This window comes from Aethalodelphis obliquidens, unplaced genomic scaffold (assembly GCF_003676395.1).
Source record: "Aethalodelphis obliquidens isolate GAN/ISIS:26980383/991018 unplaced genomic scaffold, ASM367639v1 scaffold5, whole genome shotgun sequence".
Lineage (NCBI taxonomy): Eukaryota > Metazoa > Chordata > Mammalia > Artiodactyla > Delphinidae > Aethalodelphis > Aethalodelphis obliquidens.
The window spans coordinates 21,145,285-21,157,769 of record NW_020837949.1 but is presented as its reverse complement, the minus strand read 5'-3'; the positions used below and the strand labels follow the sequence as shown (position 1 = coordinate 21,157,769).

At 35.3% G+C, this 12,485-nt stretch overlaps 1 protein-coding gene across 4 annotated transcripts in view; it reads left to right on the top strand.

Annotated features, from left to right (window-relative positions):
- Window positions 1-12,485, top strand: part of MKLN1 (muskelin 1) — a 178,651-nt gene that overhangs the window by 50,853 nt on the left and 115,313 nt on the right. For all 4 annotated transcript variants that reach the window (XM_027101903.1, XM_027101906.1, XM_027101904.1 and 1 more), the window contains exon 2: window positions 300-369. In XM_027101903.1, the coding sequence (XP_026957704.1) occupies window positions 300-369 (70 nt within the window). The remainder of the gene's footprint in view (window positions 1-299; window positions 370-12,485) is intronic.

Here is a 12,485-nt window from a genome sequence, read left to right as displayed (position 1 = left end):
ACACACACACACACACACACACACACACACACACACACACACACACACATATATATGCATATGTATATAGTACTTTTTTCAATTGTTTAAAATGCTACCTTTATCATATTTTAAAATTTTTAAATTACTAGACATTTTCTGTGTTTCTTATTCTGTTTAATTTTCTCTTCTTATTCAAGTTCCAGGTATTATATAACTTTGTGATAATTTTAGCATCTGGTAGATTATTTCTCTTTTTGTATATGCCTGTTCACTTATTCTTTTAATTAATTGCTATAATTTTAATTTCTTTATTTCAGGAACATTTTAGTGGATAAGCCAAATGACCAGTCTTCACGGTGGTCTTCAGAGAGCAACTACCCTCCCCAGGTAAGATTATGTGTAGCTCTTGATACCATTCAGAAGTCAGATTTTAAATAGGCATGCACTTAACTGATCAGTTATCTAGATTCCATTAATAGTTTATTCAGTCTTTGAAATTGTGAGGTAAATTTTTTTTTGTTTTTAATTTATTTATCTGGCTGTGTGAGGCCTTAGTTGCGGCATGCGGGCTCTTGGGCTCTTTTAGTTGCAGCATGCAGAATATAGTTCCCTGACCCGGGATCAAACCCGGGCCCCCTGCATTGGGAGCGCAGAGTCTTAACCACTGGACCACCAGGGAAGTCCCAGAGGTAAATTTTTATTTCCTCTTTTTTTGTTTGTTTACATTTTGGAAGAATTTTTATTTCATAGGCAAATTCAGTGTGGAATTTGATGAAGCATGGACTTTATACTTCTCTCTACTGGAACATTTAAAATCTAATTTATGATTTTTCTGGATTACTAATGATGCAAAACTAAGTTTCTTGTTACGTTTTGAGGAAAATGTTAACTAAAAAGAACTGGTTAAGGTGCTGTTAGTGTTCTGAGTAGTAATTGATCAGAGTACTGATCTGAGCAGAGGTTGTGACTTCTGCACTTAAACTCAAGTCATTCTGTAAATATTTAAGGAGATGTTAGTAAATTCAACTTTGACTCAGTGATTCAGTAACTGCCTTTTAGGGAAAATAAGCTTAATATAGTTTGTTATTTTACTAAACTAGTATATTTAGATGACATCAGGACCATGAGCTAAATTGTTTCCTTGACAAGTGGTGTCCGATGTCATCTGAATTAAAAAATAATCATTTTTCAGTTATATTACACTTTCAGCATTAGCACTTATGTCCACATCCTTGAGGAAATTAATGCTCTGATAGGTAAAGAAGATGGGTAAATAAAACTTACTTTATTTTTTTTTATTCTAGTGTAATTCTTGGAAACCTAGTCTCTACTTATTTTTCCTTTTTAGTTGTTTTTTTAGTTTACAAACCTTTTTGGATCACCTGGTGTTTTAAGTGTTTAATTGCAAAATATATATCCAAAGAATACACACACATTTATATATAAAATATAAAGAATAATAAAGCAAATACCTGTTTACTTGTCAACCATCTTTAGAAATGGAAAACTGCTACAACCTTTGAAGCTTCCTGTGAGCCCCATCTTATATCTATCCTCTAATCCCACCCCAGTAATTAATATTTCATATTTTGTTAAGCATATTCTCATAGTATTATATATGTATATGTTTATAAATTCCTGTGATTTAAGTTTTGTCTGGCTTTGGCTTTATATAAATATAATATATATTGAATCACTCATTATACATCTTCTTTGGCTAGCTTTTTGTTTGTTTGCTTAACATTATGATATTAATGTTGCCGAGTATAATTATAGTTTGTTAGTTTTCACTACTGTTTAGTGTTCCAGTATATAAGTATGCCAAAATATATCTATCCATTTTTCAGTTGATAGACTTTTGAGTTTTTTATAGTTTTTGCTCTTAGGAACAAGATGCTATGAATATTCTTCTATGTTTTTTCCTGGTGCACACATACAAGAGTTTCTTTAGGGTATATACCTTGGTTTACAATTGCTGGATCATAGAGGATATGTGTGTTCAACATTTATCTGGTAATGCAAAACTGTTTTTACAAAATAGATGTATAATTTATACTCTGACTGGCAGTGTATGAAAGTAGTTGTGCATTGTGTTCTTCCCATCACTTCTATGGATGATTTTTAGATTTTACCAGTCTGGTGGATCTTTCACTGTAACTCAGAGTTAAGTTCCTGCTAGCCTCTTGTTACAGATTTTCATCAACCAGTCAATACATAATGTTGCTTTATATGCATTTCTGTTTAAAGACACCTTACTTTGTGTATACTGTTTATTCATTAGCATTGGACTCACAGCCATTAGCACTATAACTCTTGCCTGAATGAAGCTTATCCAATAACACATATTTTCTCTGTAAGGCACATTGCAGCCTTCTTGCATTTAGAAACACTAGACAGCACTTCAGCACTATACTTGGGGATCATTTTAAACAGTGAAACACCAACAGAAAACACAGAAATATTTTTAAATGTGCCTAAATAGACCATGAAAAGGAAACTTGTTTGTAGTATGAGAGCTAAAACAAGAAGGCATAGGGTCCATTGTTTGACCTTAGCTGGGAGAGTGTGCTTCTGGCAACTTAAATTTTTTGCTGCTCTGTGCATGTCCAGGAATGACTGAGAGTATTGATTTGATGTTAAAAATAAATTTTAGTGAGTAGATGAATTTGCAAGTGCAAAACCCATGAATAGTGAGGAACAACTATACTGTAACTAACAATTCATTTACCATATCTTGAACAGGTCTGAGAATTAGAAAGAAAGGGAAAGAGGACTCTGAAAAATTAAAAGCATTGTGATGAGATTTTAGGTTCTAAGGGCCTTTTCTTAAGAATCCACTTTGGATATAATGTTATTCTGTTTGGTTGATTGTTTCTTTCGGTTTCAGCAACTGGAAGCAGCTTTGTGCATGGGGGGCGTAGCTGTGAAAGATAGGCACATTAACAGCAAGTTGACAACTGGCCAAGTGTCATAAGGGGGAAGACAGAAAAATCTAAGTAACAAATAGAAAACCAAAAGTATAACATATAGGGGGTCTTTAGTGCAAGAATACTCTGTATTTCATTAACCTCTAGGATAGTGTTTCTAGTAAACTTTCTGCAGTGATGAAAATACTCTATAATCTGCACTGTATAATACGGCAGCTGCTAACCACAGGTGGCTATTGAGTACTTGAAATGAGGCTAGTGCATCTAAGGAATGCAATTTTAAATTTTATTTAATTTTAATTATTTTAGATTAAATAGCCCCAGGTGGCTAGTAGCTGTGTATTAGACTGCACAGATCTAAGGCATCGCTGTTATTCGGATATACTGTTTGATGCTCACAGTGCTTGATTCCGTCAGTAAGAAATTTTAATTATGTTTAGTATATGCAGCTTAAGCAGATAAGGAAGTTAATGGTGCAGTTATCTAGAGAGGGGTGGAAAACAAAATCAAAGCCTCTCAGCTACTCCTTTTTTTTCCATAATGAGAAAAAACTATAAGTGTGTACATGAATGCTAGGACGTATGGCATGTTTTGAGAGTGAATGAACCCTAAACACTTCTCTCGAGAGCTTGTGTTGGGTTATGAGTGGGGTAGGTAAAAATACAAATATTTTTCTTGTAATATATGTTGATTATTTTTTTTTGGATGGCTACTAAATTGTCAGGGCATAAGTATTATACTTATTGTTTGGACCTAACTACTTAAGAAATAGAACTGTTGATATTTCTTTTGACCTTGGGTGCTGTATTAGTCATCAATTGCTGTGTAACAAATGGCCGCAGAATTTAGCAGTTAAAAACAAACATTTATTATTTCACCCTGTTAGTGAGGGTCAGATTTTGACGCAGGAGAAAAAAAGAGAACCCATCTACTGGGGAATGCTTGAATACATTTTTCATGGAATATTGTCAGCCGTTTAAATGAAATGAACTGGCTTCATACCAGTTGACTTGGAGGAATTTCCACTATAAAATGAGAAAAGCATGATGCAGAGAAACATCTATAATAAGATCCTACTGTTGTTACCTGAATAACAACTCTCCCTCCCTCACCACTATATGTGTATGTACATGTGTATATTTTTATTTGATACAGTGAGCCCAGATAAAGATATGATAGGATATACATCTGGTTGTTGGCATTGGTTATTTAAGAGAGGAGGAGATGAGATAGGAAAAAGAGAGAAAACAATTATTTTTAAAAGTTATTCCCGTCAAAATATTTGATATTCGACTTATGTAAAGTATGTGTCTGTGTGAGTGTGTGCATAGAGTTCAAATGAATCGTCATCAAAATGGTGGTGGTTGTGTCAGGATAATGGCATTTAGGTAATTTTAAATTTCTTTCCAGTTTTATACTTTTATCTCTTTTGATTCTCATTTTCAATTTATATTTATAATTTATATAAACAGAAAAAAATGAAAGCCATTTTCATTGTGGTAGGGAGCAAATATTTTTAGACCTAATGAGAAAACATTGCTGTTGATTCTGGATTCTCTCTCTGTACTGGGAGGGAGTAAATGTAGCGTGAATGAAAACCCTATAAATACTTTAAGATAGTAATTTCACCCTTCTCCCACATCAGATATGTTTTATAGAAGTTACTGATACTGCCATGGAAAATATGTCTTTCAAGTTGACTGGGGAATACCCTAGGGTTGGTTGAAATGTACAGGCAGTTACATATGTCTTGATAATTGCTTTAAGAAAGATTAGATCATAATTCTTCTACTACAATTATAAGTTCCTTCTAAGGTAGTTTAAATAAAAGTATGGTATTAGGTAATATTCTTTGCTTTCTGGGGCTAGAGAGAGAGTAGTTAAAGTTGTTTAACAAACTGCAGGCATTCTGCTTTTGCAGGTCAAAAAAAACTTTAGTGATTACTTAATACAGTTGGGTGTATGTGTGTGTGTGTTACAGCTTTTGCAGTACACTGACGTTATTCTTTCTCTGTTTGATGAACCATAACAAGAATATTATAGGAATAAGAGTTACTTGCAAAGTAAGGAGAAAATATATGCATTTCAATGTAATTTCTATCTGTGGAAACAGGATACCAGTAAATTTATGAAGCTTCTTTATGGTATTTTGCCCAAGTGTGTGAAAAGAATATTGTATGTTTTGAATAATACATTTTTATTTAATATGATTTCCATATAGTGAAATGCATGAACCTTAAGTGTATAGTATCCGTTTTGAAAAATGCACACACTAATATAATTTACACCCCTATCAAGATAAAAAATGTTTTCATCGGGTCAGGAAGATCCTTTCTGTCCCTTACCAGTGAATCCTTAACTCTCTCACCCTCTACCCAGAGGCAACCACTGTTTGGATTTCTTTTGCGGTAGATTAGTTTTACCAGTTCTAAAATTAATAGAAATGAGTATATACTCTTTTATATATGGCTTTTTATACTCAGAATTTTGGGGTGGGGGGATGCTTGTCCATGTCTTATGTGCATCAATATTTCATATCTTTTCATTACAGAATACCATTCTGTTCTATGGACATGCCAAGATTTGTTTATCCATTTTCCTGTTTATGGACATTTGCAATATTTCAGTTTGGGGTGATTATGAATAAAGCTTATATAAACATTCTTTTATAAGATTTAAAAAATAATACATATTTTCGCTTATTTGGGGGTAAATATCTAGAGATAGAATTGCTGCCTCATAAGGTAGAGATGGAGTTGACCCTTTAACAATGTGAAGAGGTGGCAACCCCCATGCAGTTGAAAATCTGCATGTAACTTTTGACTCCCCCAAATATTACCGATAGCCTACTGTTGATCCGAAGCTTATTGATAAGATATATTGTCGGTTAACACGTATTTTGTACGTTATATGTATTATATACTATATCTTACAATAAAGTAAGCTAGAGAAAAGAAAATGTTATTAAGAAAATCATAAGGAAGAGAAAGTACATTTACTGTACTGTACTATGTTTATCAATATCGTAAGTGTATGTTGTCTGTGTACAAGATGAATTGTGTGTCGGTACCTACATCAATATCGTCTCACATGATACAAAACACTGTAGATGTTACATGTATTACTAACACTAGACACTAAAAATGAAAAGGTAAAATGTGGAAAAGAAATTCATATTTATTTACAGGTATAGCTATTCATGCATTGATAATGAAGAAGCAGCAGTATGGTTGATTTCTGGTAGCCTAGTGTAATTGATACAGTTGCTTCACAGTACCCTACCCTATACACTAATGAATGAGTTGTTATAAAATTTTTATGGTATACAGTATTATAGTCATATTCATAATACAGTTTTGGAAACATTGTTAACATTTTCTCAAAAACTACTTACCTGTGATGATAGGCTGACACTTAGTTTTTCCAATTACTAGAGAGAGGGGAGCATACTGTATGATAATGTAATCATTTGAAAACAAAGTTATCAAACAGTAAGAAAACTAACATTGTTAATTTTGTATAAAATGTCAGTCACCTTATGCCTATGTAAGGATAGGCTATCCACTTCAATACAAGTCTTGTACATGGTGTTCTACACAATGAATACTTAGGCAATGATGATGACACAGAAACGTTTCATATAGTTCTTGCTGTACACTTACTAAATTTTCACATGAAGACGCACACATATATACAGCAGAGAGGTTTATTAATTGTACAGCATGATGATTATTTACTATTCATTAAGTGGAAGTGGGTCATCATAAAGGTCTTCATCCTTGTTATCTTCATGTTGAGTAGGTTGAGGAGGAGGAGGAAGATGAGGGCCTGGTCTTGCTGTCTCAGGAGTGGCCTCGGAAGAGGTAGAGGAGTTCCAAGGGGAGGCAGGAGAGGCAGGCACACTTGGTGTAACCTTACATAAATACACTGTAATTTCTGACTTTTTTGCTTTTCCATTTCTCTAAAAATGTTTCTATACAGTACCAATCCTTCTTCCACTGTTTGCTTTAGTTTTAGTGCCCATGTCATAGAAGGTCCATGTTGTAAAAGAAGTCAAAAGCAGTATTGAATAATTGGAATCCTTCTTTCTGCCAGATTGTCTAATGTTAGTTTGTTTTCCGGCACTGCTTCTTCTGTGTCTTCTTCCTCATCGTCTGGCACTGGTTTGGAAGCACTCATCTCCATCAAGTTATCTTCTGTTAATTCCTCTGGTGTGGTGTCTGTTAGCTCTTGAATTTCTCCAAGATCCATGTTTTGAAACCCTTCACCCCCTACCTTTTTTGCCATATCAACTATCTCTTTCAGGATTTCCTTGATTGACTGTCATAAATCCTGTGAAATCATACACAAATCTAGACACAGTTTTCCTCAGCAGGAATTTGTTGTTTTGGGCTTAATGACTTTCACAGCTTTTTCTACAATAACCATGGCATATTCAGTGGTGAAATCCTTCCAGACTTCCATGATGTTCTACTAGAGTTTTCTTCCATAGCGTTGGCAGTCCTTCCCATGGAGTACCGTGTGTAATGAACCTTAAAGGTCCTTATGACTCCCTAATCTAGAGGTTGAGTTAGAGACATTGTATTTGGGGGCAAGTAGACCACTTTGATGCCTTTGACATTGCACTCATGGGGTTCTGAGTAGCCAGAGGTATTGTCCAATATCAAAAGAACTTTAAAAGGTAGTCCCTTACTGGCAAAGCGCTTCCTGTCTTCAAGGACAAAGCATCAGTGGAACCAATCCAGAAAAAGGGTTTTCGCCCAGGCCTTCTTGTTTTACAACCTTATAGAAAAGGGCAGTCCCGATCATAAACCCGACTGCATTTACACAAAATAGTAGAGTCAGCCTATCCCTTCCTGCCTTAAATCCTGGTGCTCACTTCCTTTCTTAAATATCCTTTGTGGAATTTTTTCCCCAGGATATGGCACATTAAAAACTTGTTCAGGCAGCTATTTTTTCTCCTCAATGATTTTGTTAATGGCATTTGGAAACTCATATGCTGCCTCTAGGTTGGCTGGTGCACAGATTCCCCTGATACCTTGACATTTTTTAAAATTAATTAATTAATTTTTGGCTGTGTTGGGTCTTCACTGCTGTGCATGGGCTTTCTCTAGTTGTGGCGAGCTGTGTTGTGGTGCACGGGCTTCTCATTGTCGTGGTTTCTCGTTGCGGAGCACTGGCTCTAGGCGCACAGGCTTCAGTAGTTGTGGCACGTGGGCTCAGTAGTTGTGGCTTGCGGGCTAGAGCTCAGGCTCAGTAGTTGTGGCTCATGGGCTTAGTTGCTCCGTGGCATGTGGGATCTTCCTGGGCCAGGGCTCGAACCCTTGTCCCTTGCATTGGCAGGCAGATTCTTAACCACTGTGCCACCAGGGAGGCCCTACCTTGACATTTTTTAAGCCAAACCTTTTTCTATTGTAAAATTATCAAACCATCCTTTGCTAGCATTAAATTCTCCAGCTTTAGATCTTTCACATTCCTTTTGCTTTAAGTTGTCATGTAATGACTTTGCTTTTTCTCGAATCATTAGAGTCTGTAGGTAATGCCTTTCTTATAGCAATCCTGCACCCACATAAAAGCTACATTTTCAAAATAAGATTAAAAGGTATTTCACGAAAACTGCAAGGTTTTTGTGCCTTCTGGCATAGCTGTAGCAATGGCTTCATGGATTTCTTTTTCTTTTATTACAATGGGCCTTACTTGAGATTCATTTATCTTGAAATGGTGGGTATCTGCAGCTGCGGACACCAATCTGTGGTAGATATTAAGTAATTCAACTTTTTCTTATAATGTCATGACTTTTCTTTGCTTCTTGGGAGCACTTCCAGCATTACGAGTGGCGCTTTGTATGGGTTTCATGGTTTTATTCGTGGTTCACAGTATCGCACTAAACAGTGAAAAATACGTGAGAACTGCGAGAGATCACTTCTTATTGTGATACGCAATTTACTGGAGAGACAGCTGCTCACATGGAGATGATAAGCATCACATGGCATTTTAGGCAGATGCTCTCAACACTTGAGCTCACCACAATAGCAACAGAAGGTGGCTATGAAATTATTACAGTAGTATAGTATATATTGCAGTTAATTTTATGCAGTTATGATTTAATATTGCAACTTTGTTTACATTTCACCTCACTGCAGATGGCACCATATACAGTTTGTAAGGGTTTGTGTGTGTAAGTTTTAATAAATGTTAACTTTTTATAATAGATTTGTATATATTTTATGGTAGTAAATGATAAAATAGACTAGTATCTACATATATTTTATGCATTCATTGCATACCTTTTTCTTAATTTTTTTTGTTATTTCTAGGCTTTTTCCAAATTGTCTGTTTTTCAGTTTTTTTCAAATTTCTAGGTCTTTTCAGATTGTTGCAAATATCCAAAAAATTTTCCAAGGTATTTACTGCAAAAATGTTGCATGTAAGTGTACCTGTGCAGTTCAAACCCATGTTGTTCAGCGTCAGCTGTACATTACTTTGTATGAAATTATCAGACTGCTAGTTGCTTCATAGCCTCACCAACATTTGGCATTGACACACATTTTAATTTTAGTGTTTATTGGTGGTGTAAAATGGTTTTAATTTATAATTCCCTGATGACTCTTTATATTAAGCACTTCTTTCCATTTGCTTATGGCTGTTCATTTATCTTTCTTGTGAATTCTTTTACTCCTTTAAAAAAGTGGGGTTGTTTTCTTTTTTTATTACTGAGTTGTAGAAGTTGTTTATATATATTCTGGGTATAAGTTCCTTGTAAGTTATGTATTGTGAATATTTTCTCCCAGTCTGTGACTTGCTTATTCATTTCTTTAACACTAACTTTTATTATTTTTAAACAGCTATTAAAGTATAATGGACATACAATAAACTTTATATTTTTACTGTACAGTGTGATACGTTTGAACATATGTGTACGCTCTTGAAAATACCACCACTCCTGAAATACTAAACATGAGTATTACCACCAAAGTTTTCCATGTCTTCTTTTAATCCCTTCCACTCACCTCCATCCCCCATCTCCAGGTACCACGCTTCTTTCACTGTAGATTCATTTGCATTTTCTAGGGTTTTATATAAGTGGAGAAATATGGTATGTATTTTTTGTCTGACTTATTTCACTCAAAGTGATTATTTTGAGATTCATCCATGTTGTAGTTTGCATCAATAATTCATTCATTTTTATTGCCCAACTGAATTCTCTCATATGGACATATCACAGTTTGTTTATGTACTTATCTGTTGATGGACACTGGATTGTTTTCCAGCTTTTGGCAATTACAAATAAAGATGCATTGAAAATTAATGAACAAGTCTTTGTGGTTTTTAATTTGCATTTTAAAAATGATTATTGATGTTGACCATCTTTTCATATGCTTGTTTGCCTCTCTAAATGTTCTTTGGTGACATGTCTATTCAAAAGGTTTGTCCATTTTAGCATTTGTTTGTTTACTTTCTTATTATTGAATTTTGAGAGCCTTTGTATGTTTTGTGTATAAGTCCTTTATCAGATACATGGTTTGCAAATATTTCCTCCCCTTCTATGGCTCCCCAGCCTCAACTTTTCTTAATTCCCAGTACTAGGGATAATTTTCATTAAGTATGATGCTGGCTGTGGATATTTTATAGATGTCCTATGTCAGTTTGAGAAAATTTTCTTCTATTTGTAGTTTTCTGAGAATTTCTAATCCTGAATGGGTATTGAATTTTATTGTTTCCCATATCTTAAAACACTTTTATGTTTCTCTACTTCTCCTAGAATAGAGTCCAAATTTCTTAATATGGTCACATATTACAGCTCCTTCCAGTAAGAGGTGCAGTCTGTTCCCCTACCTTATAAATCTTGGCTGGCCTTGTCACTTGCTTTAACCAACAGAAAATTCTATGGAATTGTTATTGCAACTTCTAAGCAAGGCCTCAAAAGGCCTTGTAGCTTCTGTTCTCTGTATCTTGAACTCTGAGACCACTTGCTCTGAAGAAAGCCCATCTAGCCTCCTTGAGGATAAAAGCCTATATGGAGGGACCCAGTCATCCCAGCTAAGTCCAGCTTCCCCACTCTCTACTCCAACTAAGTCCAGTCCCACCAGCTGATATAGCTACATGAATAAGTCCAGGAGATATCATGGAAGAACTATCCATTGAACCCACAGAATCATGAGAAATCATAAATCACTATTGTTTTAAGACACTGGGTGATTTATTACACAGTCTGAGATTTACATAGATATACAGTCTGGACTTTTCTAGTGTTATTTCCTGTTCTAATGCTGCTTGTTTCTTTGTCAGTCCTTCACATCAGAGTAAATGATATTTCAACTAACCCTGTTATTCTAGTCAGAAACTAAATCATCATCTTGATACCTCCTTCTCCCCTCCCTATATCCAGCTATCACTTAACCCCATTCATTCTATCTCCAAAATATATGTCAAAACTGTCTAATCCTCTCTATCTCTGCACCACCTTAGTTCAAGTCTCCTTCATGTCATCTCTTGTCAGAATTATTGTAACTATCCTAACTCATCTGCCAGTCCCCTCCAATCCATTCTGTACAAGGCAGACTCTGTATGTGTGTGCGTGTGTGTGTGTGTGTGTGTGTGTGTGTGATGTTAATCAGATCTTGGCTTTCCATTGTGCTTAATGGATTCCATTGCATTTATAATTTATAATGCATGATATGGTAACTGCTTACCTCTTCAATCTCAACATTACCATTCTCCACCTTGCTTATTGGGCTCCAACCATGCTGGCCTTTTAACAGCTTCTATAACTCATTTTTCATAAGCCTTTTTGCCTTGCTAGCTCCGTGTAGTAGGTTATTAGTGCCCCTCCCTCCCAAAAAAGATATGTGCAACCTCAGAATGTAACCTTATTTGAAATAAAGGTTTTAGCAGATGTGATTAAGATAAAGATCTTAGAGTGAGATCATCCTGGATTAGGGTGAGCCCTAAATCCAATTACAAGTGTTTTTATTAGACACAGAAAAGGAGAAAATACAGAGGGACACAAGGAAGAAGGTCATGTGAAGATGGAGGCAGAGATTGGAGTTATGCTGCCACAAGCAAGGAACACCAGGAGCCACTGGATAACGGGTAGTGACAAAGAAGGATCCTCTCTTAGAGCCTTTGGAGGGAACATGGTCCTCCTAACATCTTGATTTCAGACTTCTGGCCTCCAGAACTGTGAGAGAATAGATTTCCATTGTTTTAAACCACCAAGTTTGTGGTAATATGTTATGGCAGCCTCAGGAAACTAATGCACTGTGTCTCATCCTTTAAGACTCACCTCCTGGGATATACTTTTGCTGATAGATCCATCTAATCTAATGGATGCTGATAGATCATCATTTCTCCTTTATATCATCTTTATTTCTTATAAATTGTTAACATCCATATGATTAAAAATGATTTTTAAATTGTTTTTCATGGTGAAAAAAATCTCTTTGGGCTGAAATTGTGAACAGTTTTGAACATTAAATTTTTTTCATTGTTTCCTTAATTCTATGGCTAAATTAAGGACCATGTGATAGATAGTTCTTTGATCCTCTATGAGCCTACCCTCTGCTTTGATAAAGA